Genomic DNA, 26301 nt, shown 5'->3' with positions numbered 1-26301 from the left:
AACAACTCCGTCTTGAATCAAGTCTGTGTTTTCTCATTGCTCTAAACACTCATCGATCAGTTAAACAACAATGTTCCCCTCATTACCTAGAAAAGCTGTTACTTACGGTGGAAAGTACACAGGATGGGGAACAGAGAACACATACACAGCGTAGCTTAGAGCAGTGGTTCCCAAATAGGGGTCTGGGGGCCTCTAGGGGTCCTTGAGAGGCTTCCAGATGGTCCCCAGCAAAATGAGGAATACTCACTTTTACTTCACTCATTAGAGGTTAGTACAGTGAAGTAATGTTTTGGAATTACTTTTTATGTAGTTTTACTCTGTCTACCTGTAATAACTATAGAGCTAATGGTTTGTCCTCATTGACAGAGGCACACATACTAAGTTCTTTCATGAAGGTTACAATTTTATTGACAGCCACTAATGGGGTTACAAACAATGTGGAGCAAGAGTCTGCAAGTTGGTCAGGATTACAAAAAGATGCAAATTATTTCTGTGTACATTATATCTATTGTTACTTTTTGGAGCAATAAAAACAGTGAAACAAATAAGCAAAACTGCATGAGACTATGCAAGTGTTCAGCACTACATACAAAACAGTCACAAGAGCACAACGAAAATCAATATCATGACGTCAATGCGACCAGGGAGTTTACTTGGGGGCTAATACCCTCTATTGAACTTTTAACTTTAACCTATTATATAGCCTATATATTATTATTTTTTACTATTGCTTTTTTCTTTAACGTTTATTTATTTTTGACTTTTTATTTACCCCTGGAAGGCATATGTTCTATTTGTTCTTTATTTTCTCCAGCTTGTAAACTTTTATCGGACTTCATGTCAAGTTCTCTTATGAATATAATCTTGTATGAATATAAATCACATGCAATAAAAAAGAAAGGTCAGCTGTAACCCATACATAGAAACATCACATCACCATGACACATACCCACATAAACTATCATTAGTTTCCACAGGAGGGAAGTGTTTGTCCCTCAACCAAAACACAGAGGAACACAATGAGCTCGCTTTTGTTTTGTTTTTTTGTTTTTTTTAGTCAGTTCTTCATACTAAAACACAGTCAGAGTGAAACAGACAATCATACATTTCAGTCTCAAAAAATAAATGGACAAAATGTTAACAGGACAAGACAATTAGTGCTATTATATACAGTATATATATATATAAAAGGTTCACGTCCGCCGCCATATTGGCACCGCCAGTTTATTGTATGCACAATACCGTAATGTCTGCAATAGAGGCGCACACCGGGATTCCCTTGAGCGGCACTTGTTACGTACAGTTACATAATTATGTGCAAGTCATTCTGTTCAAGTCCAAGTCATATATATCTAACAACCAAGCTAATGTCATGTGGGGTTTCCTGGGTTTGGGTGTCCTTGATATGAAAATGGCTGGCTTAGAATACAGCTTACAAGTTATTTTATACCCAAGAGATATAAAGACAAAATATTTGTTGATTTGATTTCAGTTATAGGAATGGAGCTCCTATATGCTTTGCATAAGTGTGTAAGCATCATTCTTATGTTTTACGGTATGATCCTCTCCACTTGATAATGCCTTCAAGTGCTGTCGGAAATTTCATTGTTACAAACTGAGCAAGAACATGAACAACCAACAAATGGCCCGTGTTTCCGCGTTGTGACGTTTTGGAGCGGAGAGCGTGGAAGCTGTCGACTACTGATGGTAAAAGTTATGCATTTTATTGTTATGTTTTTGTTTGTCATTCAAGTAAATAATTAGTGTTGATGTCTCTATTTCACTATTTTGTTAACTTTTAGTTGTCACACATGTTGTGTAGGCAGCTCTAAGTAGCTCTGAGACGTTTGCTTTCTAAAATAAAACAACACCAGCAAAACAAAATAGTTTTGTTATGAGGTCCAATCAAATGGGGGTGTGGCAGAAGAGAAACCACTTAAAGATTGGAGGTGGCGCTCAATTCATAATGAATTGGGGAAAAATTGGGGTTTTCATTTACTAAATAATGAATAGGCAAATAGATGAGGGCGTAGACCTACTGTGCTTCATTAGTCTACCTGCTGAAACTGATTGGGTTTTGTTTTGTTTGATCAAGCTAGAAAGCTGTGCAACAACTAGCAAATCTAGTTTGGTCTTGTTATCCATTGTTGAGAGATTATATTAGATGGTCATATTTTTAATATCCATTTTGGACGTCTTCCTTAGTCTTAATGTCTTAATCCTGTCATAAACAATACTTCATTGTTGATTATTATATTTGAGACCACTTGGCCCATCACCGTTCGTTAGGTGTAATGCTATAATGTATATAATACATTATAAATGTAAATAAATGTAATAATAAAGAAAAAATCTATTAAAATTGTCAGCAAATGGCCATACAAGCTGTGGTATTGGGATATTGAGTAAATGCTGTCGTATAACTTCTGATCTCGGAAGTAGGAGTTTACGAGGAGCACTTGAATGCAGCACCAGACTGCCACTCAGTCAGAAGTTTGTACCGAAGTTCATGGCTTCGTTCCGTGTTTTCTCGCCAGGGGGCGCAGCCTGAGGGAAGCTCAATCCAACCGATCCACTGAGTCTCTCCCCGTACCATGAACTGAATCTGTCCGGGATAGACCAGGGAAGATGGCGGCGACTGACCGTTCCCGGTCCGAAGCTGCTAAACAGCGACGGCAGGATCAGCTGCAGCGATGGCTGGGTTCAGAAACGGACCGGACGGGCCCGGACGGCCGGGAAACTTCGAGCGGTTCCGGGACGCGGCGAGCGAAAGTTCGGTTCGCCCAAGGTGCGGTGTTTATGGCTGCCTGCTCCGCCGGGGACCGGGAGGAGGTGGCAGCGCTGCTCAGACAGGGAGCTGACATCAACCACGCCAACATAGACGGGCTGACAGCGCTTCACCAGGTAGGAAGTTTACTCTGGGTTTAATCAAAGTGTTTGTGTGTTTGTGTGTGAGCTGCTGCGTCGCTACAGGCTGACACAGCCAGCACCGCGGCGCTAACAATATAACGCTATGAAAACAAAATGACCCCTGCAGCAAAGTAGCATTACTGTAACAAAATCGAGGAGGCAAGTGAAAATATCTGATTTATCTAACCTTTTCCACCACGTTTCACACAGGAGCGCCTGTAGCTTTATATACTGATCTCATCACTTCATCATCTGGATTGTTTTCAAAACTTTCCGGCCTTTATGGAGAGTTTATTAGCCTGTTGGTAGGCTGGGTCCTCCGCACTGCTGCATACTAGTAAAATGACTTTCTTTCTCCACGGATGGGGAGCTCGATACGGACAGAAAGGGGAGAGCAGAGAGCAGACAGTAAAACTGGTCACCTCGGAGCCTGTTGGATCATTTTTAGACATTAACAGACACTGACTGACAGGCTTATGACAGACGGCTCCTGGTGGCATCTCTGAAAACTAATTTGACTTCAGGGACTTTTCATCATCTGATCAATAGGTCTGCAATATTGTAAGGCAGGCAGCCTGTTGATGAAAACACATCAGCTTGTTCAGAGAGAGTCGTGAATTAATTATATCATCATCACTATCAGCAGGGAAAGTGTGTTAGAATCTAATAGGATGCTGTCCAAGGATCATTTTCCCTTCCTTTCTTAATACACTTGCTCTGCTAACAACTTGTCCTCGGTTGTGGATGAGTGGACCAAAATGCACATGCATGTCCCAAATAGGCTACGTTGCTTCTGAGCATGTCCCAGCCTAGCGCAGCTCGGCCTGTGCTGCTGCTGCTCCCTCCCTCCCCTCGGCTTCAGTCATAACACAAGAGGAGCAGCACCAGTCTGGACAACATCACTGTCATACAGGCCCTTGGTGATGCAGTATTTCCTCTGCTTTTATGATACCGCATGCCATAAACACATCGCTGTCTCTTCACGCACAGCGAATGCACAGCCCCGGATGGATTTCACTCTCACATTGTGGTATCTAAACGTAGTCAACGTGAAGTGATGTCATGTTTTGATGGCTGTTTTTTTCCCCTAAATTAAGGCGATAACTGTATCTGAGTTGCCTTCGCCCGACCTACTCTGATGAGCGAGCGACCATGTTTGAGCCTGGATACTCTGTAAATGTCCCTTCCTATTGGTCTATCTATACATCGGCCTGTCACCCAGTGTGGTCCCTCTCCTGCCGTCCATCCCTTTCTCCCCTGTGGCTCACCGGTTGCCTGGCAACTAGAATTAAATATAGGCCCACACTCCAAACTTTCCATCCCTTCCATCCAAAGCCTTTCTGTCTTCTCCCTCTCTCTCGTTGCTCACCCTTCTCTCTCTCCTCTGCCCCCCCTCCTCTCTCTCTCTCTCTCTCTCTCTCTCTCTCTCTCTCTTACTCCTCTGTCTCTCGTTCTCTTTGCCAAATCCCCATGGTAGGGACTTTAGGGATTTCAGATGAAGAAATGGAAAACATTCCTCAAACTGCACAAGCTGCTGTTGTCAAAGGCGATTTCCACAATGAGTCACTTGATGACCCAGTGAGGGACTGCTAGGAGGCTGTGCACCCTCGTAACACAGAGGGTGTAAGAAGTGCCCTCTGTTCGTTCGGCTGAGAGCACCCACTTGTTAAGAGGGTTCCCCCTCCGCTGCGAATCAACTCCGCTTTTTACGAGCTCCTGGCTCCGGAGAGTACAAGCCCCATCTGGGGATCTTAAACTGAGTGTGGTTTTGTTTTATCCACCACACTACCTGAGTTGACTAATTATCTCATGTTTTGAAGGAGGGTGGGGACTTAAATAGCTTTGTGATTAGTTGATTTAGCCCAAAAGGAAAGCCTCTTACGTGGCTTAAGACAGGCAGCCTGATGGAGAAGGCTCTCTGTGGCTGCAGACACTAGCTGCCGTCACATTTCGCAGTGTAACTGTAATAATAGTGAATCAACTGTAAACGCAGTCACATTTGGGAATTTGGCCTTTTTCTGAGCATCAAAACAAATCACAGATCAGGCTGTGAATCATCTCTCTTGGTTAGGTAACATCACTTTCTTCAATCATAGCAAAGTACAGACAATAAGGATTCATACTTTGCCTGATTTTGTCAAAACGTTATTTGAAAATAAATAACAATAATAATAACAGGTTAATTGCCTGTCTCCTCAAAAACGCATGGTTGTTATATCAATAGAGAACACACACTTTTTCTGTGTCTTAATTCAGGATGATTTCCATCTGTTTTGGAGGTATTTGTAGTCATTTGTATAGTTGTTGGTATAAAAGGCTTTATAAAGGGCATACTCAAATCCTAGACCTCTCAGGTTAGATATTATATTGATTCCTTATTAGCTAAAATCAAAGCAACATATCATAACACCATGGGGTCATCATGGGATGCATCTTGGGACTCGTGTTGGATCACATTGAGATCTTAGCTGCAACTTGCCCTAGGAAAAGCAGCTAAATAGACACGCTGTTTCCCTTCTGCTACAAAACGACTATTTTGGAAAAGAAACTTGGGGGCATTTAGCAACTCTCTTAACAGAGAGTCATTACGATAAGTAGACACTGTAGTCATTGTTTTATGCCAGTGCTTTAGTTAAATTCAGTGGATTTTATAACTGTCTGGAGTTTTTTTTTTACAAGCAAACCAAAGTCAAGGGAGTGTGGAAGTCAAAAAGACCATGAAAAAAAAATTAAATGGCCTACATAGTTTACAGCCTTAACCACAAAGTATGCAGCCTTCCTCTCTACATAGGAAACCATATTCTGACTGATGTGTTGTATCTGTTTTCTATTTGTTAATGTGTTTCTCTAATCAGGCACTTGTATAGCCATCCATAATCTGAGTGTGTGTGTGTGTGTGTGTGTGTGTGTGTGTGTGTCCTCTGGCAGGCCTGTATTGATGAAAATGCTGAGATGGTGCAGTTTCTGGTGGAGAGCGGGAGCGACGTCAACAGAGGAGACAATGAGGGCTGGACTCCTCTCCACGCTGCCGCCTCCTGCGGATTCATCCAGATTGCCAAGTTAGTGTTGGCCATCGCCACACCGTCATATTATCTCCCTTGAGATTTTAGTAGACTGGGTATTTAGAGAGTATTCTTAGGTCTACAATAAATTTGAATCAGTGTAGAAATAATTGAAATGTTATCAAGATCATGTACATGTGAAGTATGACCGGAAATGAAATTGACAATAGGGGTGTCAGATGTCATACATTCATGTAATATTTATTCGAATCATTCATTTTATATTTCAGTTACACTCTAATGAATGTTTGTGTGTGTGAAGGTACCTGATCGAGCACGGTGCACATGTCGGGGCGGTGAACAGCGAGGGAGAGCTTCCTCTGGACGTGGCCACAGAAGACGCCATGGAGAGACTCCTCAAGGGTGAAATCAAAAAACAAGGTCAGGAACCGCTGTGTACTGACATTAATGCCTCAGCACCGAGTCCCATGATGCATCTTGTGCTGCTGTCCTGGTGGGACTTGGCTACGCACGCAGTCTGAGCAATAAATCCGTGCTCAGGGCAAATATGTGACAGGTGGAAATGTCATCAAGGCAGTGGCTTTGTCAACATTTTAGTTACGGCTGCATGCTTATGGCTAAAATGATAATGCTCCTTATTTTGCTACATATTGTGATCAAAATGATGAATCATTATTATTGCGCTCAATGATTTGAGGAACAAAATTATTTTACCACACTTTTGCCATTTCATACCAACATCCTATTTTTAATAACAGCAGGCTGTTCTAAGTGAAATTAAATGTTTAAATATTGCCAATATTCTAAGATTGTGGAACCACAAGTAGCAATGTATGGTCTAATTATGCTAAATTAATTGTGCAGCCCTAATTTCACTGGAAATAGAAGATTGGCTCTAGTCTATAGTACACATTCATGCTTATATATGAAGTATGATCATCAGATCATGATTCCCAGATGCTGTTGATGCTTGAAATCATGCAAGCATATTGTAGTTGCTATACTGTGTATGTCATGTGGTTTGTGGTTCTCAGCAGGTTTGGCATTAAAATTGTTCTTCATGAGCAAAATCAGTTAGGAAGTCATATAGGGCTCAACCTACTTGGGAGGGAGGGGTGGGAATGAGGCGTTGAGAATGAAAATCTCTATAATCATATTCATAAATTCAAGGCCCCAAAATGCCTCGCTTGCTTTGATTTTTTTTCCTGTCTTTCAGAGCAGTCACATTTGAGGCATATGTTTAGCTCAGAGGAGGCAAAAATAGGCAAAGAAATGAGGGCAGAGTCCCGCCCCGTTCCAAGTTTCTGTGACCTCCATTGTACTGAATTATAATGAGGCTCCAAGCTTATTTTTGTCACTGTCAAAACACGTCCTTGAGGTCCATAATGTAACTGAAATCACAGATAATGCTAGTTTAGGTAGAAGGGCCTATAAATGTTTTTGTTGTTGTTGTTTTGTTTTTGTTAACAGTGCTGCAGCTTACAGTATATATTATAGATTTGATAGGCAGGTTTTTTCAGCTTTAAAAGCATTTAGTAAATGTTTCGTCTGTTATCTCTTAGATCTAACTTCATGTTTGGTTGTGTGTTTAACTGTGTTTATATATGTGTGTATCCTAGCCATAGACGTGGACAAGGCCCGTAAGGAGGAGGAGAGGATCATGCTTCAGGATGCCATGGCGGTATTGGCAGGGAGTGGCGCTCTCACACCTCACCCAAACACCAAGGCAACCGCTCTCCACGTAGCCGCTGCCAAGGGCTACATTGAAGTCCTGAAGTGAGCATCAGCCCACACACATAGGAGCAATGACAGCTCGTTAGCTTATTTTGGTATTGTACCAAGTCAAACCGGGCGCCTGCTTTTATTCATAGCCTTGTCCTTTCCTCCTTCCCTTTTGTTCCCCATTCTTCTTCTCCCCCCTCTTTTTTTTTTATCTCTCCCTCTCTTTCCTCCCCTCTCTCCCCCGTCTCCCCTTCCTCTCCTCTCATCAGGGTGCTGCTGCAGTGCGGGCTGGATGTGGACAGTAGGGACATCGACGGCTGGACTGCCCTGCATGCGGCAGCTCACTGGGGGCAGGAGGAGGTGTGCACCCTGCTGGCTGACAACATGTGCGATATGGGTGCCGTCAACAATGTGGTGAGGGGAGAAAAGAAGAAACACATGCACACACACACACACACACACACAAACAACCCTTCCTTTACACAGACTCTGTGATCAAAGCCTTTGCAGCGGTCACATGCTCAGATCGGATCATGCAGTGTGAATGTCCTTGTAGGGCCAAACCCCTCTGGATGTTGCTGATGAGAACCTAGTGGACACTCTGGAGGAACTACAGAAGAAACAAAACGCTGTAAGGCCGCATTCACAACAGGCTACACTATCTCACTTGGTTAGATAAACGTGATATGATTGATAGTGTTACAGTGCCGAATGTTCTCTGTGTTTATGTGTGTTTATATTCCTCTTCAGTTACGCACTGAGAAAGAGAAGCAGGCTCCTGTTATTGAGACCAGCCCACAAATCTCCATGGTACCAGTTCGCACACGCAGGTCAGTGCCAGTGTGTTTGTGTGTGTGGGCATGTGTTTGTGTGTGTGTGTGTGTGTGAGTGTGTGTGTGTGCGGGCACGCGCCAGGCTGCTCCTCAGCTGAATCCCAAACATCACAGTGTACCAGTAGTTTGCATGCAGGTATGATGTTAAGAGTGCCAGCATTCCTTTGCATCAAATTTACTCCTATCCACTGACACTGCAGTGGGAGATGGACAGCCAAAAAATGCATCAATGACATTGCTTTGTTATCTGCCTGGATGGTCTGTTGCTGCAGAAAACACATTATGATATTACCCAAACATTTGATCCCTCTGGTTTAACTGGATGTAGGTTTGTGTAAGTTTGCACTTGCATCACATGTCGACAAAAGGTTACAAGAAGTATGCAATAAGCGATTAAGTAAAAATCTGTTGGTTGAAGTTACATACAGCTAAACAGTTTGTGCGTTCATGTGCTGATGGGAAGGTTCGACATCTGGGACTTCCATGTTGGCTCCTAAACAGCGTTGATTCATGTGCTGTATTGTCGGAAGACATAAAATTACACAAACATGGACGTCCTGCAGCTTAACAAGCTAAATTGACGAGCTTAATTTAAACAAATGTTAGGTTAGTCTGGCTAACTACAAAGGTGCATGCATATGGGTTTTCTTACTGTTGAGTGACACACAACTTTATTTTTTTGCCTTGTTTATAAAGTTAAAGATCACCATTGTGTCATAACTCTGAACCAAAATCTTTTCTGAATTTCCAACTTAATCATCAGAATTCATCTGAAATTCCCAAGTAGGAAATACATTTTTCCAATATATCCGATAGCGCATGAATGCACAAAGTGATCTAGGGTTAAATCAGTGATTACACACATTGCATCACAGAGTGACCCACTGTTCCACCCACCGATTTGTTGATTGGCGCATGCTCGCTCTAATTGGCTGCACGTGGAATGATTGCCTTCACTGATCAGCTCCTGCATGCCACCTGTTGTTCTACTCCACCCTGGCCCCGCCCCCGCAGGACCTCTATCTCTCGTATGAGCAGTAAGGAGAAGATTTACCTCCACGAGCGGGAGAAGCACCCTCCTCCGGCCCTGCAAAGCAGCCCAGCTGAGGAAGAGGAGGAGGAAGGCCAGACAGGCCAGAGCCAGACCCAGACCCAGACTCAGACTCAGGCTAAAGCCTCCAGCAGCTCCAGTTCAGAGGAGGAAAGTGAATCTGAGAGCGACGCAGAGTCGGGTGAGAGGATCTCCTGGTGCCTTTCATCTGAAGGGAGCGTGTGGTGTCATTACTTAACAATACTTGAGAGAGACCTTAGCATATATCTTTGTCAGATGGATTTTTTGATACCCAGAGTGCATTACTAATTGCTGACCTTTCCTCGGCCGCTGCAGAGAAAGCTAAAAACCGAGAGATAATCAACAACTTGAACAACAAACGCAACACCACCGCCGTCCTTGCTACCTCCATGTCAACCAGTACTGCAGCAAACCAAGTGAAAAAGGTAAGCCTGGTTAGACACTGTGCACACACTTAGTACCTGCACATCTGGAATAGGAAATGCACTGCAAATGTGCCTCTTTTACCTGCTGTGACTGTGAGATGGTGACTGCCTGTTTACTGGCATGTAGCAGGAACCAAGCAAGCCCCCAACCACCGAGGCCCCGGGCTCCTGGAGAACGTCTCTGCGGAAGGCGGGCAGCTCGGTGACTCTGGGCTCGGCTGGAGTGTCTGATCCGAGCCAGGACTCCAGCAAGCCTCCAGAGTCCGGCCTGGGCATGACCCGCTCCGCCTCCAGCCCCCGCCTCAGCTCTGAGGCCGACACCAAGGTGAGAACCAGAACGATTCACCCACCCATAAAACCACTGCTACAGTTTAATAAATCTACAATGACAGGCCCAATAAATGCTGCTTTTACAGCTTTCATTCTCATAGTTACATGTTCATTAAAAAGAATTCTGAACTGAACTCGCACCTCATTCGCAGGAGCCGAGGCTCGCCCGGGTGCCGCCCACTCCGACGCGTAGACTTTTCAGTATTCCAGACAGCAACCCTGACAACTCTAACAGGTGGGCCTTTGCTCTCATGTGTTTACGCGCTAGTGAAACGAGAATCTGTTTTTCCGAGTCACTGCATATGTGCCCTTGTCACCCTGTCTCTCTCTCAGCTGGCTAAGCCGTAGCTCTTCTTACACCCGGCGCCTTCATAGTCAATCAGGGAGTGATCTCACTAGCTCCAACCCCTCTTTGCCTCGCAGGTCAGTCACGCAGCCCACTGCTCCTCTTGCATTTGTTTGCTCTCCTGTGTGTGTGTGTGTGTGTGTGATTGTATTTGCAGTGTCACACAGCTTATTACATTGCGGCAATGAATACTGTTTTGTGTGGGGCTGTGAAAGATGGCTTTATATTTGCAATTTCCCGTGGGTTGTCTTGTTTCCAGCTCATCTTATGGAAGGAGACTGGATGACCCCACGGTGACCTCAGCTAGCACAGGAACAAGCTCTGCTGGACTGAGCCGCCTCAATAATCTAGTGGCCCAGAGGTACTTGATGATTACGTGTTCGTCTGTCAGAAGGCACAGTGAAACATTTTCCTCACTTGTCTCAAAGGTCTCATTTGTCTCTCTCTGTCTCTCTCTCTCTCTCTGTCTCTCTCTCCTCCCTCAGACTTGCTCAGGAACAGACGGAAAAGAAGGACCAGTCTGCCGTCACCACCTCCAACTCTGGGATCACGAGCACAGGCGAGACTGAGACCAAGCAGAGGCGCAAGTGAGTCAAGGCAGCTGGTTCTGTTCCTGCATTTACAGTGTCTGTCTGTCTGTTATGGCTGTTGAAGGGCCAGTCCCTAACAGCGGGCCCGATGCTGCTGCACTGTAGCTGAGGGTGTTGTCTTTGCTTTGTGTAGGTCCTATCTGACACCGGTGCGGGATGAGGAGGCCGAGGCACAGAGGAAGGCTCGCTCCCGACACGCACGGCAGTCCCGCCGCTCCACTCAGGTATAAACAGGAGGAACCTTCTAGCTGTGTGACCTTCTACTCTGTTTATGGACCTCAGCAGTACTGTGTGCTGGCCTGATACTTAAGAAGACGGTTTTATCTTTCTTTCATAACAAGGGGGTCACACTAACAGACCTGCAGGAGGCGGAGAAGACCATGAAGACGGACAACAAAGGGAGGGAAAAGAAAAAGGAGGAGGAAGAGAAGGAAAAGGAGAAGGAGGCCAAACAGAAGAAGGGAGAGGAAGGGGTGAGAACGATATTTCAGAGTCAAAGGCCTGTGATGGCTGCCCTGTTAAATGCTGCACATTGAACTCTTATGTAATCCCATGTGACGTCACATTGCGGGGGACCCTGTGTTAACAGGAAGTAAGCTGGAGGTCTCGTATTGCCAGCCTGCAGAAGTCGGACCTGCTGGGCCTCACGCAGCCCGCTGGCACTCCGCGGCCTCAGACCTCCGACAGGAGAGGTACGCAGCACCGTCTCCATGCCTAACACATTTTAATGCGTTGATGTTTGAAAAGGTCGAACTTGACAGTGTGCTTGTTTAAAGTACTTGATTGGCTCTTAAGTGACTGCTGTCTGGTTTTGTCCCAGATGCTGAGGCCAGTACAGGGGAGAGTGAGACGGAGCGGTGGGCCAGGGAGAGCAGGGAGAGGAGACGAGCTCGGGCCAGGAGGAGAGCGCAGAGGGCCGGGGAGGTGAGCACACTACTTTTTAATAACGACTTTTCTTCTATAGCATCAATCCAGCATGGATAACAAAGTGCTTTCTTTAAAAATATGAAAATATGCTGTAACAAAAAGAGACGAGCAATAATTTCACAGCAGTAATAAAAGATAAAGGGAAGACATCAAATGAGTGGCAATAAAAAATAAAAAACAATAAAAAGGGGCTAGTCATTGTTGCAACGTGACATTGGAAGATGTCTGGCTTTTATAATAACATGCTGTGTCATCTGCAGAGTGATGATAATGATCCCAGTGGAGAGGAGGAGTTTGCAGGCAGTGGGCTGGAACCACAGGTGTGTGTGTGTGTGTGTGTGTGTGTGTGTGTGTGTGTGTGCATGTGTGTGCACACACCTAACTGTCTTTTTGTGTCTGTATTTAGTTCTGGTCTTGGTGGACCGTAACCTGAGACACCGATCATAACTCTGCTTGTTTTCTCTGTTTACAGACAGACCGACACTTGAGCTCCAGGTATGGATCCGCCCTTTGACCTTTTTTTATCTGTCCTATTTCTTCATTCTGTCAGCACAGTGGATATGATAGCTGTATCTCTGACCTCTGCTCTCCACTCAGGTCTGACATATCCTGCAATGACTGTGTCCAGGGAGGAGGCTCTGAGACCAAGGATTATAAAAAGGTAACCAGACTGAGCTGATACTGAAGTCAGCAAACCTGTTTCCTTTATTGATCCCAGTTACTCACTCTGTTTGTTGTGTGTGTGTGCGTGTGTCAGCTGTTTGAAGAAGTGTCCAGAGAGAACAGCCAGCTCCAGTCTCAGCTGCAGGACACCCAGAGGATTGTCAGTCAGACCAGGGTGGACCTGGAAAAGGCCACACAGGTGACACACAAGCTGAACACAAACTCTGACACCATGATCATCCCCACACAAAGTCAAGAGGAAGCATTTGAAATTGGTTAAAACAGACAGTTATCCATGTTCCTGGTTTTTTGATTTTGGCGACCTCTTTGGCGCCAAGCGGTAGATCTCTTGGCAATCAAACAGTTTAGCCAGCACTGTGATGTCTTTTTTTCCTTGGATTTCCTGTTGTTGTGGTCTTGTCTTTGTCTGTTCAGCCATGATGGCTATCACTGCTCATGCTAACTACCCAGCTCTTCTTCTGTTTATTCCAAACAAAGCTTTTGCGGCTGCCGGAAACAAAACGTATCTCTTCCTGTGTGAATAGTTCTGCTTTTTTTTTTTTTTTTTTTTTTTTTTTTTTTAACCCTGGGAAAGACCTACCCAACACTGGGTGTTTACAACAACAAATGTAAAAGCTTTCATAACTGGCTATAGGTTGAATCACTATTGTGTTAACATAGAGAGTAGCAAAATAGACATTTATTTATATGAAAATGTCACAGATTATTACTTTAAGTGAGCGTGTCTGGTAGCTAAATGCAAAGCTTACTTTCATAATTTACTTGGCTCTTCTACTGATCATGCAGCTATACTGCTGAGATGCTGATTTCAGTGTTATTTGTCTGATGTTTCCAACAGAGACAGGAGCGCTTCAGTGACTGTTCGGCCCTGCTGGAGCTGGAGAAAAAGGTACGAGTCACTGCCTGTGGGAATTACCTGTTGTTGCTTCAACTGCCACACTACTGCCACCCTGCTTTCTGTTGACACTCTCTCCCCCTCTCTCACTCCACTTCCCCTCTCTCACCTATCTCCACTCCAACTTTCTCTGATCCCCACCTCTTTCTTTCTCCCCTATATCACTTCCTCTCACTTCCCACCCCCACCCACCCACCCCCACGTGTTTCTCTGGCATCAGGAGCGGAGGATATTGGAGCGGCGTATGGCAGAGCTGGAGGAGGAGCTAAAGGTGAGGCGAGATTCAGAGAGACAGACGTTCATAGCCACAGACACTTTGCATGCTCCTGCTTGATTAGCTTGCTTTAGCTTGTGCAAATCACCAGCGTTGTGGAAGTACACTGTAGCAGCTGATGAAAAGCAACTGATACTTTATATATACTCCTCTGACTTTCTTTAAGGGTTGTGTTTAGGTTGATTATATTATACCTTACAGGTTTATTCTATTGTATATCATATTAATAGTTGTTTCCCCTTATCCAGTCGAACGACTACCTCAAATATTTATTCCACCCATAATACATCTGAGCAGATGTAGTGCCAGCCACTGGGGTAATTCATTGTCTGAGAGAGATCTGTCATATGTGCAGACAGGTGTTTGATGTTTCTGCTCCATACACTCATCATTTTGGATGCAAAATGACACAATAACTCTTAGAATTGTAGATGAGCTGCTTGAATTTGAGGCTATTTTCAGGCATATTAAATGAACAGATAAAGAATGATAGCTCTTTTTCTACATGGCCCGATTTCAAGATGTGAAAAGTATTTGGATGAATAAAGATTGTATTCAATGAAATAGTCCTTTTTAGGTTTTGAGTAAAAATTCTTTCTGTCTGAAACACAAACACCACCAGACTCTTATTTTCATGTTCTCTTTTTAGCCTTTTTACACTTCAGTGTATCACTATGAGGATTCAGATGTGACATCTTGGCTCTAAATTACTCTTGGGAAGTCTGCAGTACATGGTTTGAGTAAATGAGAACCAGGGTCTGATTTTATCAGTCCAACTTCTAATATCGAATGGAAGCTCTGGAGCAGGGGCATGATGGTTAAAAGCTGAAATGATCACACAGCTAGAATTATAGCATTTCACATCCAAAGTTACCAGAGTACAGCAGCGAAAGATCACTGTCCTAATATTTTTTGGGCTCGCACTATATATAAAAAGTTACTAACTTGAAAATGACCTAACTGTATCCCCCTCTGAGGCTTGAGGCCATGCCATTTTTTTCCACTTAGCTGTAATAAACACCACATGGAATAAGTGTTCCTCCTCTATTAACTAAATCAGCTTTGTTTTTTGTTTAATTGCCCCTTCAATATGTTACTCCTATTTACTAATCTTCCTTAATAATGTGAAACCAAAATAAAATCATACAATGGAATCTAAAGTACGGTTTTATTTTGAAAAGATTTTCATTATGGATTTGTGTTAAAACAAGCTTCATTTTACCATCAGGTTCTGGGCGACTTGAGAGCCGACAACCAGCGTCTTAAAGATGAAAATGGAGCACTGATCCGTGTCATCAGCAAGCTCTCCAAATAGACGGAGAGAGAGACGCGAAGAGCAAGCAGGGAACCCCCCTCCCTCCATCCCTTCCTCCCTCCTTCCACACATTCCTCCCAGTGCCAAAGAGCGAGAGAGAGGGGGAGAGAAGCAACAGAATGTCCTACGTAAACGAGCACCATAACTTGACTTGGATTGTGATGCCTCTCTATAGTCCCGAACAGTTGGAGTGGCTTTTGTGTGCCTTAATGCCCATTTCTCACAGGAAGACCTATGGCATGAAGGCCTGCGGCTATGGTTCGAGGCTCCCACAGTAGCAACATGAGACTTGACAACGGCCAAATGCCCATGGCTTGTGCAACACAGAAAACACTCTATCTACAACTGTGCATCAGGGGAACACTAATATGCACACACACATTCCTACGCGTGCATCACATACGTCCTCGATGCACATTCCACCAGCGCCCAAGGCAACTTGGTCCTTATAGCTCCCACTTAGTATTTAATTTTTGTGAACACAGTCACGCAACATATTCACGAGTTTACCCCACGATCTACTAACAATTAGCCCCATTCTAATCTCTCCACAAATGCACTAAAGGTTTTGGTGTAGTTCATCAAGTAACCCAGCTCCTCGGTTTTGTCAAACAAAGACGCTGGGCTGAAAACACATTTCAGGCTCTGTCTTCACCTTCAACAATGTCCTGATTACAGGGGAAGTCCGTGAAGCTCTCTGTTGGGTAGTTTCATTCCACATGCAAGTGTTTGAACCCACCTACCTCTCCACCTATGCACTTCCCCACATGTATTTTTGTGACCACAGACACACTCCATGCTCTTAAATGACCACAGATCCAGGTCAGTCGACCACAGCACTTTACTCTGCAAAGCAATAACAGATCTGTGAGGCTTTGCCCGTCCTCCAGATGAATAATCTTGTTTAGAGCAGCACCTTCTCACTACAACCTGCCTTGAGGCAAGTAGAGGGAGAAGTAATGTCACCCATAGCTGAAGGTCAAAGGTCATTGCACAATATAGAAATTGCTGTTCTGTAAAAGCCTATTATGCTATGCATTGTTTTTAATTATTACCATTGATAAAGATATTATTTTCATAGTTTTCCATTGTCAATTCCTCTCTTTTGCAAGGGAGCATGGTTATGTGTATTATATATGTGTATAAATATTAGTCCTGAATAATAACCTTTTGAAATAAGATTTCATGTAGTCTTCTTCCTTCACATGTTGGTTTTCTAATATATTAAATGGATGTTCTGCACCCTAATAAAGAAAGTGTGTTTGTAGTGACTGGCTGGTTATTATGTACGCATTAGCTAAGTATCATCCTTCTCCACCACATCAAACACATCATCAGTTAGTCAGCTAATGTATAAGTTCAAGCAAAATATTTAATCTTCCTTTCACGATGATGCATCATACCACTGTGCCCATCCCAAGGTTGAATTCTTGCTGGGATGCCTGGCTTCTTAGTAACATGCTGTGGACGACAGAGTCATCAATCTGCTCACCTTTGTGATTTGTGATCACCTGGAAGTTTGCATACTGCTGCTTCAGCCATACCTCTCTACCTCACTCCCATCACCCCACTTACAGTGTTTCTTCTACTGTTTCTGGTAGCCAGATGTCCTGCATCACTGGGGAGAAAAAAGAGGAACAGAACAGCTGCAACATTGTCTGCGACACTCACACAGAATGAGCTGAACAGGGGAATAGGGCAACACAGACCCAGTTACATTTTGTTTGGACTATTATATTGATCCATTGTTACTCCTAGGTGTACAGTACGTCATGATTGACTTGAGTGACATGACATTTGTGCGGTTACAACTTCTGGATGAACAGCCAAGAGCGCTTAATAGACTCTTGGGTAAAGTTATGAGAATCTTAGTGTCTTTTGAGCTCCCATCCACACGCACCAAAGTGTACTAACACCAGTCATCCATCTGTTTGTCTCATCTGGGTGAGGAGAGATGGACCACTGTCCTGTAGGGATAGAACTGCTGACAACAAGCTGAGCTCCTAATAAGGTAGGCCAAGCTGGCCGAGGCTCTCTCTCTGTAAATATCCCTTAGGTCTGAGAAAGACAGAGAGGAAGGGAGCTGGGGAGGAAGAGGGAAGCGGATGGATTGCAGCCTTATATGGGCAAAGCACTGCTTTTCCCAGGGTTTGTGGCTCTGACCCCCGGCATGGTGCCAGATGCAGCACCAGCGGCTCCTCAGCGCCACCAAGAGGGAGAACCTTTATAGTGCTACAAAACCATTACACATGCTGCCGCACTTACAATGAGCACAGAGTAAGTAGACGAAATATCCTAGTCCTACATCACTAAAACTAAGGATGAAGAAGAAGAAGAAGAAGAAGAAGAAGAAGAAGAAGAAGTGGAAGGAAAGGAATAAAATAAAAGCTAAGGAGAGAGGTGGAGGGACAGCTTGAGTGAGTAGAGGAGAGGGAATATGATTTAGTTTGGAAAGGGTGACGTGAGATACTTCTTGAAAAGATGATGAAAATGTAAACAAACTCTTACTAAGCCTATGAACTGGAGAGTATTTTTACTTCCTCAACACAGTGCCCCCAGTCCCATATTTGTACATATATATATATATATATATATATATATATATATATATATATATATATATATATAAGCATAAAGTGGCAGTTATTTTTGTTCAGTTCAGTTCAGCCTATTTCATGTTGACAAAACCTACCTATTCAAACTATCCAACTTTAACAAAAGAAAGTGTACAGAAACAGCAGCTATTCCTGAAGCTGGGAGTTAAAGGATGCCATAGATGTTGTGCTTTGTGCTTTTGATGGTTCAGTCATATCTAATGAGCATGTACCGTATAGTGCAGTGTCCTTTTCAACACAGAGCTACAAACTCTGCTTGATTCTCCAGATCAAATCCATGCCATATTTTCCGACAGACCAAGACTCCAGTCCGCTCTCTCCTGCTCCTGTACAGCTATGCAAAGTTGCCCGTTTCCTTGGCCCGGCCTCCACGTACACTCATGATACTCGACCTACTCGAACTTTGATACACTTGATAAACAACTTTTGAGTTCTTTTCCTTGACTTGAGAAATGAGGTTCACCTGGAATTTGAAGAAATAAGCTGTTTTGCGAACCTTAAACTGTAAAGAGCAAGCAGTTTGGGACTTTCTGCATGCTTTGCCTTGCCTTTGCTTTTTTTCCAGCCTTCCCCTTTGTTGCAGACAGATGCCTCTTCCTTTTTACGTGAGGGTGAAACATTCCCATCTTAATTATCTGTTACAATAAATTATACTGAATATTTGTGCGGCCAGTTGACCGCAACAGTTCAGTCTGACTGTCAGCAGGCTCAGACATTTTGATCACTGAGATTCACACGGATGCCACTAAAGCATTGATTAATCTTTTCAGAAACGCTTAATTAATGATGAGAAATTACTTGTCCAATATTTTGCTTCTATCTGCGTTGTGGTGAGCGGATCAACTTTTACTTTTCAAAATAAAGTTTGCATAGTTCAGCTATCTGCATGATCGTGTAATAGGATCACATTTTGAAATAACCTGGGACAAAGGCGTCAAATAGCCTTGTGAAGGGGAGCTGTGAAAATCGTGTGTGTGTTCTTCCACAATAATAATCCGTCTCTTGCTCCTGTATTGTGCACTGGACATATTTATAAAAGTAAAAACTACAGTTGATTCTTGTGTGTTTGTGTGCAACTATTTTACAATTTTAAGTCGAGGTTTTTGTTGATTTACCACAGAACTAACTAATACTGTTTATTCTATAGCAGTGCAAGGAGAAAACTATGATCAAAGCATAGATCCTTATACTGTCAAACTGTATTAACTTGAAAGAAATAATAGTGTAATCATTCATTTAGCTGAAGACCCCATGGGAGCCTGTTTTGTAGCTGTGACCTCACTGTGGCAACCATTCTTCTTGGTATAATTCATTCAGCATTTAATCTTTCCAAGTGGAAATCACCTCACCATGGCCAGTGACTCAGACCCCTACATCTTCTCCACCGACACTCTGCCCCCTGACCCCCGCTTCCTGCCCCCGCTGGCCAATGGGCTGCTGGGCTGGAGGGTTTACAATAACATCATGCACATGGGAGGTGTGTACAACGGGGAGGGGGGCCATTGTCACCGAGCAGATGTCCCATGTCCCCTCGCTGTGAAGATTGCGGTGGAGGAGCCTGCACAACACACCTACAGCCTGGACACACACACAGGTGTTTTGCAGTCATTTTGTAGTCTTTCGTCCTGTTGGCTGGCACAACCAGTTCTATTGTTGCCATGTTTTCATCTCATTTTTAACTCATCTGTTATGAAGATTTATCCCTGCTAACTGATCACTCATACTATTGCTGTCTCCTTTTCTCATGCAGGCATTTTCACACACACTCTAAGCACCGCTAATGTAACTGCCTCACAGTCTTTGTATGCACACCGGTACTATTCCAACTTGATGGTCATGGAGGTTTTGTTGGTGCGTCAAGTGGCGTCAGAAGAGCCGATCACTGTGAATTTGGTCAGTTCGTTCACACCTGAGAGCAAAGACATTTTTTTCGAGTCTGCGCCTGATTACAAAGGTGGGAGGTGAGGCTAACAGAAACACACGCTCAAGACAGATCATTTTAAAGTCTAACAGGCACTGCAGATGATGTCCTCCTGTGTCAGTACTCAGTTTATGTTCCCTGCTCCCACAGGCACATCCAAGGACAGACGACGGCCGCTGAGGTCCCAGGCGGCTCCTGCCCCTCTGTGCACCTTATCTGGACCCCCATAACACCCAGTGTGACACTGCTACCAGAGCAGAGCCAGTCTCGCTGGGGCTTCATCCTCGTTTTGGCCAACAGTTCAGAGAGCGCAGAGGCCAGTTTTGATCAGGGCTTGAGTCTGATGGCTACTGGTAACCTGCGTCCGTCTCACAAGCAGGCCTGGAAGGAGCTGTGGCTGGAGAGCAAGGTGGAGCTGACCGGGTCAGAGAGCCTCAGCAAGGCTCTGATTGGCTGCATGTTCTATCTTCTCAGCGCCTTCCTTTCCTTACATGACGCCTCCAACCCGTTTGGTGGAGTCAGTCCAGGGGGGCTTTCTAATGGTGGGGATGGTCAGGACTACTGGGGCCATGTTTTCTGGGACCAGGTACGGCTAGTGTTGTGTTATTTGCACTATATTGCATTGTTGATGGTATTATTAATGTAACCCACATGACCCCTGCCTTCCTCTTACAGGACATTTGGATGTATCCTGGCATAGCTCTTTTCTACCCCAAGCTAGCTCGGGCTGTGCTGGAGTACAGGGTGCGGACTATCGATGGTGCTAAGGACAATGCTCAAAAACAGGGCTACAAGGTGTGATGATCAGTGGGATAATAAGTGTCACTATTATAGCAGGGAAGGAGATACTTTGGGCTTTGTACTTGTAGTCTTTGTCTATCTTTTGTGTGTGTACCATTGTGCACTTTGATAAACAATGAACCTGTGTGTGAGTCTTCTGAAGAAAAGATGCTATCTGTGCAGGGACTGAAGTTCCCATGGGAGAGTGCTGTGTCAGGCAGGGAGGTGTGTCCGAATGATATTTACGGACAACAAGAGATTCATATCAATGGAGACGTCACTCTGGCCTTCCAAAACTATCTCTACTTCACTCAGGTATTCTCTTTTATCCCCACTCACTATCGTCTCACCACGTGTGATGATAATTTAATGGTTGTGCTCTTTGACTGTTCCAGGATCTGTCCATGTTCACAGAGGGCCGAGGCAGTGAGGTGATTTGGGGCGTCGCTGATTACTGGGTCTCTAGGGCAACGTGGATCCCTGAGGATCAGAGCTATCACATCTTAGGTAAAGATGCACCTGTCGGTCATTATTTGAAGGTTTTCACCAAAATAGCAGTGAGAAAAAGACCTGATGTAGCATGGCACATTTATCAGGCTAATTCTTTGACTGTATAATTTAAGTAGGGGGAAAATTGGGAAAAATTGGGTATATTGGGAAAACTTCTCTGACAAAATTATTGCTGTAATTAAATGATAATAATAATAAACTTTATTTATATAGCACTTTTCAAAGCAGGAGTTACAAAGTGCTTCACAGTGAAAAATACGAACATGAGTTACATGAGTAATATCAATATCATAAGAAAATAAAAAAGTAAATAAAAACACATAAGACAAATAAAACTCACCATTGAATATTATTGAAGGTATTTCCTATCTTAAGACCATATATGAGGATAACCTGTGAGCGTAACCTCATGATGTGGCATGTATCTATTTGTACTTTTATGCTGTATCATGGTCTTTGTGTAGTCTAGTGTAATTTTCAGTTATTTTTCTTCCAAAGCTTTTCCCTTTTGTGCCATTCAGGTGTCATGCCACCTGATGAGTATTACTACAATGTCAACAACTCTGTGTACACAAACACAGTGGCCAAATTCAGGTACTAGTATTGTAGTTATAGGCTGTCCCACAAATTGCACTGTGAATAGCAGTAATACAAAGAAGTCTTTTTTATTTGTCAGTCTCCAGTTTGCTGTAGAGTTGGCTGACCTCCTCCAGTATCCCGCACCCAAGGAGTGGCAAGAAGTGGCTGAACAAATTAAAATACCGTTTGACGAAGAATCAAAGTACCATCCTGAGTACGACGGCTATATAAAAGGTTAATCTTTGTACCTTTCTAACATTGAACTACTTGAGGAAATGGAGTGTCCGTAATATGATAGCAAAGTCTGCTGGTTTTATCTCTTGCAGGTCATCCAGTGAAGCAGGCAGACACAGTGATGCTGGGCTATCCTCTTGGACTGACGATGTCTCCTGAGATCAGAAGAAATGACCTCGAAGCATATGAGCCAGTGACAAACCCTCATGGTCCAGCCATGACTTGGGTGAGACACAGTACAAGTTATAGTATAGAAGAGAAGATGCAAAGAGCGCTGCACTGTCCATAAAAAATGAAGTTGCTGGTGTCCAAAAAGGTGCTTTTGGAAACCAGGGAGTTAGATCATGAAAAGAGATAGATCATGGCCTCTAGTACTGGAACATGCAAAATGTAAAAATGTAAAATAGGGCCATTCTCAAAAAATAATACCAAGGCACATATTTATTGTATTATCGCATGATCTATCTCCTTTCACAAGTTATAGTATATTTCATTTTCGGCACAGAATTGATGCTACTGTTAACTTTTGGTATAAAAAAAAGCTCACCAACCCGGCCCAACCCCAAACCCCGCTCCTCTCCCCAACTCTTCACACCCACTTTATTGTATTTTTCAAAATCGCCCAGTAGGGAGAGAGAGGCTCAAACTGGGTGCAAAATTATGCTTTAAGATTAGATTTTAATGTTTCATGTGAGGAGGTTTGGTCATTGCTGCAGCAAAGGGAAGGATATAGATAAGATTACAATAGAAAATACTGAAGATACATGCTTCATCATGCCAATGCAGAGCTTGAAAGAAAGCGATATGCATTGTAGCATTTCCCCTTGCACTGTATTTGACTTTTTGTCTTGCTGTTACTGTTACTTTATTAGTTGTTAGTGTATGTATCCCTGTACTTTTATCATATTAAAGTGATCCTGGTGTTTACTGTCTTTACATTTCCCACTGTCAGGGCATGTTTGCAGTCGGCTGGCTGGAGCTGGGGGAGGCTGAGAGAGCTCAGCACTTACTTCAGAAGTGTTTCAGTAACATCCAGGAACCATTCCAGGTGACAGATTGTTTTTTGCCTTTCTGACTCACCCACCCACATCTGCCCACACAGGCCGGTTTTTATGACTGTATAATGACTGTGTCATTACCTCTCCTCACAGGTATGGAGTGAATCATCAGATGGTTCTGGTGCGGTCAACTTCCTTACCGGCATGGGGGGATTTCTGCAGGCTGTGCTGTTTGGTTATACTGGCTTCAGGTCAGTCATCAAGCCTCCCACCATGCACAATGAAAAACACTTAGGATAGGCTGTAGTTCACTTACACACACACTGATACAAAGATTCACTGTCTGTTGTCCTGTTCCGTCCAGAGTTCAGAAGGACTGCCTCGACTTTTCCCCACTTCTTCCCAATGATGTTTCTGAGTTTTGCATTCGTGGTGTGAGCTACCTGGGTAATAAGATGGACTGGCTGTTGAGGACAGAAGAAGTCTGCATCATCCTCAGGGAACAAGCAAGCAGGGCTGTGAATGCCAAGCGCTGTGATCTACAGGTTGTCCTGAAGGCATCAGGAACTAAAATACCTCTCATACCAGGTAACATACAAATAAAGGCACACAGTGATAGCAGCATGCTTTTTAGAACAAGCTTTATTTATGGATTTTCTGTATGCAATCAACATGTAACAGTTTGCACAGTAATAATCAGGAACACACTGCCCCACCTCCTAAATTACAGTCCAAACATGTGCAACTTAAAAAACGAAGGATAAGACAAGGGAAACACATTCAGAAAAGAAAGAAAAGTGGAAAAATAAGTTAGAATACAGTAGTAAATGAGGTCAAGATGGTTTTGGTTCAATTAGTGGTCTGAGACAATCTAAATATGCTCTATACATCTTACTGAGTGACATCATCAGGGTCCATCCCATCAACATTAGAGAGGAAAGGCTGCCATATTGATTTAATTCATTAGCTGAGCCTCTAACCGCATAGCTAATCTTTTCTCATTTCAGAAACTGCATCATCTGTCTTATCCAATGAGTAGATGATGGAGGAGGGCGCTCCCTCCATCCAATAAGAATTAGCTGTCTCGCCACTAAAGTGGCAAAAGACAGAAGATTACAAATGTCTTCATTAAGACTGATATCCTGGGTTACGACTCCAAATAAAGCGAGGAAACCCGAGGGCTGCAGGGGCTTGTCACTGACCTTACAGAGTATATAAAATATCACCTGCCAGAAGCTCAAAAGCTTGGGCCAGTGCCAAAATATATGAATTAAAGAATCGTTAAGCCTGTTTGCAGCAGTCTTACATTGGATCAGTGCCTGGTGTAGACAGATAATTTCACCTTGGACCATTGAAGTCAAAGAACTACATTAAACTTGGATGACAACTCGCAGATACAAGATGAGTGTATTCTCTCCAATATTTACTACCATGTGGAGTTCGAAATCTCACCCTCCAAATCCTCCTCACTGTCCCTTAAGGGAGTTCAAAGAGCTGCTGTTATGAGAGTTCAGTAACAGGTATATGAGGCCTGTATTACCCAGATCACCTCCTATGATATCAGTATTAAACTCCTGGAATGAATCTGGGAACTGCAAAGCTAATTGCCGTATGTTGGAAGATATAAAGCTGCGAATTTGCAAGTATCTATGAGAGTGAGATGCAGGGTTATTCAATTTCTGAACAATTTGATTAAAGGAGGCAAAGATAGCATCAATAAACACCCTTGAGTGAAGAATCCCCCCTCTAAACCAAAATGGTAAATGATCCATCTATCCATTAAATCAGGAGGAAAGGGGCCCAAAACTGACAGAGTAACTATGAAGAATGGAGAACTTCCTTGCATGTAAATTAATGCAGTTTAATGAAGTATCTGTGACCACAAGTCAAAAAAAGATCAATAGCAGCACATCTTCAAAAACTTCAGTACCTGAATTTATGTGATATTTGTTCATTTTTTGATTGAACTTATGTGATACTTGTTCATTTTTTTTGAAGATGTGCCACTATTTATATTTTTGGACTTGTTCCCTTCTTCTACCATGAGGCAGAATATCAGTGCTGTCTGGGATTCTTACCTTGTTACTTAATAACACGTTTCATATTGCTTAATATGGTAGCCATATAAAAGTTTGTGGTGGGGCGAACAGTGATTATTAATTTTACTTGTATATTTATTTGTTTTCAGGTCAGCCAGTAACTTTTCCTCGAGAGGCGGGGCGTGTCTGTAAACTGGACTCAACACTTTCCTGCTGGCCCCTCTGAGACTGGAAACAAGACCCTCTTCTGATATTAAACATTCCATTTAATTAGCATTTACCATGCGCACACTACTTTACATATAGTCTACTATTCTGTTGCATTTTGCCATGGACAAAATGGGCAATACAAAGTTCAAATATGAGGAACAGTGAAGACTGCAATAAAAAAAGACCAGTGAAAAATCAATGTCACTGTCTTTTTTGCTTCTATAGCTCACTGTAGGGCCACAAAGTACAAAATGTTTTAAAAACAAACAAAAAAGATTGTCTTCAGCTCATTTCCCGCTCACAGTGGTTTATCCACCTAAAAAGGAAAAATAATTTGATAAAGTTGATGCCTATTATTTTTTCAAAAATTAAATTCACAAGAAAATGGTCTTCAATCAAGCCAGATTCCCTGCGTTTTATAAATGATTGTAATCAATGTTGTTGATTTTTTTTTCAATTTTATGTAATGTTAAAAACAAAAAGGCAATTAAGACTTGAAAGTTGTTAAATTAATATATGTTGAAATAAGACACCAATGTAGCCTACAAAGTTGTATTCAAATGTTTTCTTGTTTACATGATGGGGTTATGTTATTATAATTCCTCTTTGTATGTGAATAACTGTACAATAAAACAATTTTCACCTTACCTTGGAGCCTTGTATTGTGTGATTGGTATGGTGTCTTCAAACAGCACTTGACAGCAGTGAGTGTCTATGAGACGGGGTCATCAGTTATTATCATAATTTACAGTATAGTTCATGCCTTGGTTCCTCACCTTGCCCTCCATGGATGTCCTTTTAAGTTATTTATACAATTAGTAGCCTTCAAACAATATTACTCGCATTACAATATCAACAGCGGAGCAAACGTTTGGGGCGATGTGTATGGACTTCACAGTCCATGGTATGGACCTTCACCGCAAGAGTATTTTAAGAAAGCTGCGTCTGGCCTGGGCGGAGCGAGGCAAATCCTGCTAGATTACGATTGGTTGATTTAAATCTGACTAATTCTGTAACCCCGCCTTCATACTGCCATTGGGTGTGCACGATTTGTATTTAAATGTAGACG

The 26301-nt window shown here is 43.2% G+C and overlaps 2 protein-coding genes across 10 annotated transcripts; both read left to right on the top strand.

Annotated features, from left to right (window-relative positions):
- Positions 1–2605: 2605 nt before the first annotated feature.
- Positions 2606–16594, top strand: LOC139915995 (protein phosphatase 1 regulatory subunit 12A). 5 transcript variants are annotated; one of them, XM_071904772.2, is made up of 25 exons: positions 2606–2904; positions 5839–5969; positions 6235–6353; positions 7553–7709; positions 7925–8069; positions 8212–8286; positions 8406–8485; positions 9527–9758; positions 9878–9985; positions 10113–10310; positions 10468–10550; positions 10649–10738; positions 10921–11022; positions 11147–11248; positions 11385–11475; positions 11593–11724; positions 11841–11943; positions 12072–12175; positions 12439–12498; positions 12651–12673; positions 12776–12839; positions 12936–13040; positions 13701–13751; positions 13978–14028; positions 15260–16594. In XM_071904772.2, the coding sequence occupies exons 1-25, from the start codon at positions 2629–2631 to the stop codon at positions 15344–15346; spliced, it is 2769 nt and encodes a 922-aa protein (XP_071760873.2). In that variant the 5' UTR covers positions 2606–2628; the 3' UTR covers positions 15347–16594. The 5 variants fall into 5 exon arrangements, with proteins under 5 accessions (XP_071760873.2, XP_071760874.1, XP_071760872.2 ...); XM_071904773.2 differs by having other exon boundaries at positions 9503–9720; positions 9876–9985; XM_071904771.2 differs by having other exon boundaries at positions 9503–9758.
- A 1774-nt stretch (positions 16595–18368) lies between these two features.
- pgghg (protein-glucosylgalactosylhydroxylysine glucosidase) lies at positions 18369–25817 on the top strand. 5 transcript variants are annotated; one of them, XM_071904786.2, is made up of 15 exons: positions 18369–18566; positions 18732–18791; positions 19296–19555; positions 19712–19922; positions 20033–20468; positions 20558–20677; positions 20846–20977; positions 21058–21169; positions 21694–21766; positions 21849–21985; positions 22078–22211; positions 22938–23033; positions 23137–23234; positions 23348–23571; positions 25172–25817. In XM_071904786.2, exons 2-15 carry the CDS (start codon positions 18745–18747, stop codon positions 25246–25248), a joined length of 2157 nt encoding a protein of 718 aa, XP_071760887.2. In that variant the 5' UTR covers positions 18369–18566; positions 18732–18744; the 3' UTR covers positions 25249–25817. The 5 variants fall into 5 exon arrangements, with proteins under 5 accessions (XP_071760887.2, XP_071760885.2, XP_071760888.2 ...); XM_071904784.2 differs by having other exon boundaries at positions 19279–19555; XM_071904787.2 differs by having other exon boundaries at positions 18369–18791; positions 19279–19555.
- The last annotated feature ends 484 nt before the right edge of the window (positions 25818–26301 follow it).

This window comes from Centroberyx gerrardi, chromosome 4, assembly GCF_048128805.1.
Source record: "Centroberyx gerrardi isolate f3 chromosome 4, fCenGer3.hap1.cur.20231027, whole genome shotgun sequence".
Classification (NCBI taxonomy): Eukaryota; Metazoa; Chordata; class Actinopteri; order Beryciformes; family Berycidae; genus Centroberyx; species Centroberyx gerrardi.
Note: the sequence above shows the minus strand (reverse complement) of the source record. Positions and strands in the feature narration are given on the sequence as shown.

Coding starts and splice junctions, on each gene's coding strand:
- LOC139915995 (XM_071904771.2), top strand. CDS start 2,629: ATGGCGGCGACTGACCGTTCCCGGTCCGAAGCTGCTAAACAGCGACGG. Junction 11,476..11,592: donor AGTCCCGCCGCTCCACTCAG/GTATAAACAGGA, acceptor TTTCATAACAAG/GGGGTCACACTAACAGACCT. Junction 12,176..12,438: donor GAGCGCAGAGGGCCGGGGAG/GTGAGCACACTA, acceptor TGTCATCTGCAG/AGTGATGATAATGATCCCAG.
- pgghg (XM_071904784.2), top strand. Junction 19,556..19,711: donor CAGCCTGGACACACACACAG/GTGTTTTGCAGT, acceptor TTTCTCATGCAG/GCATTTTCACACACACTCTA. Junction 23,034..23,136: donor ACATCCAGGAACCATTCCAG/GTGACAGATTGT, acceptor CTCTCCTCACAG/GTATGGAGTGAATCATCAGA.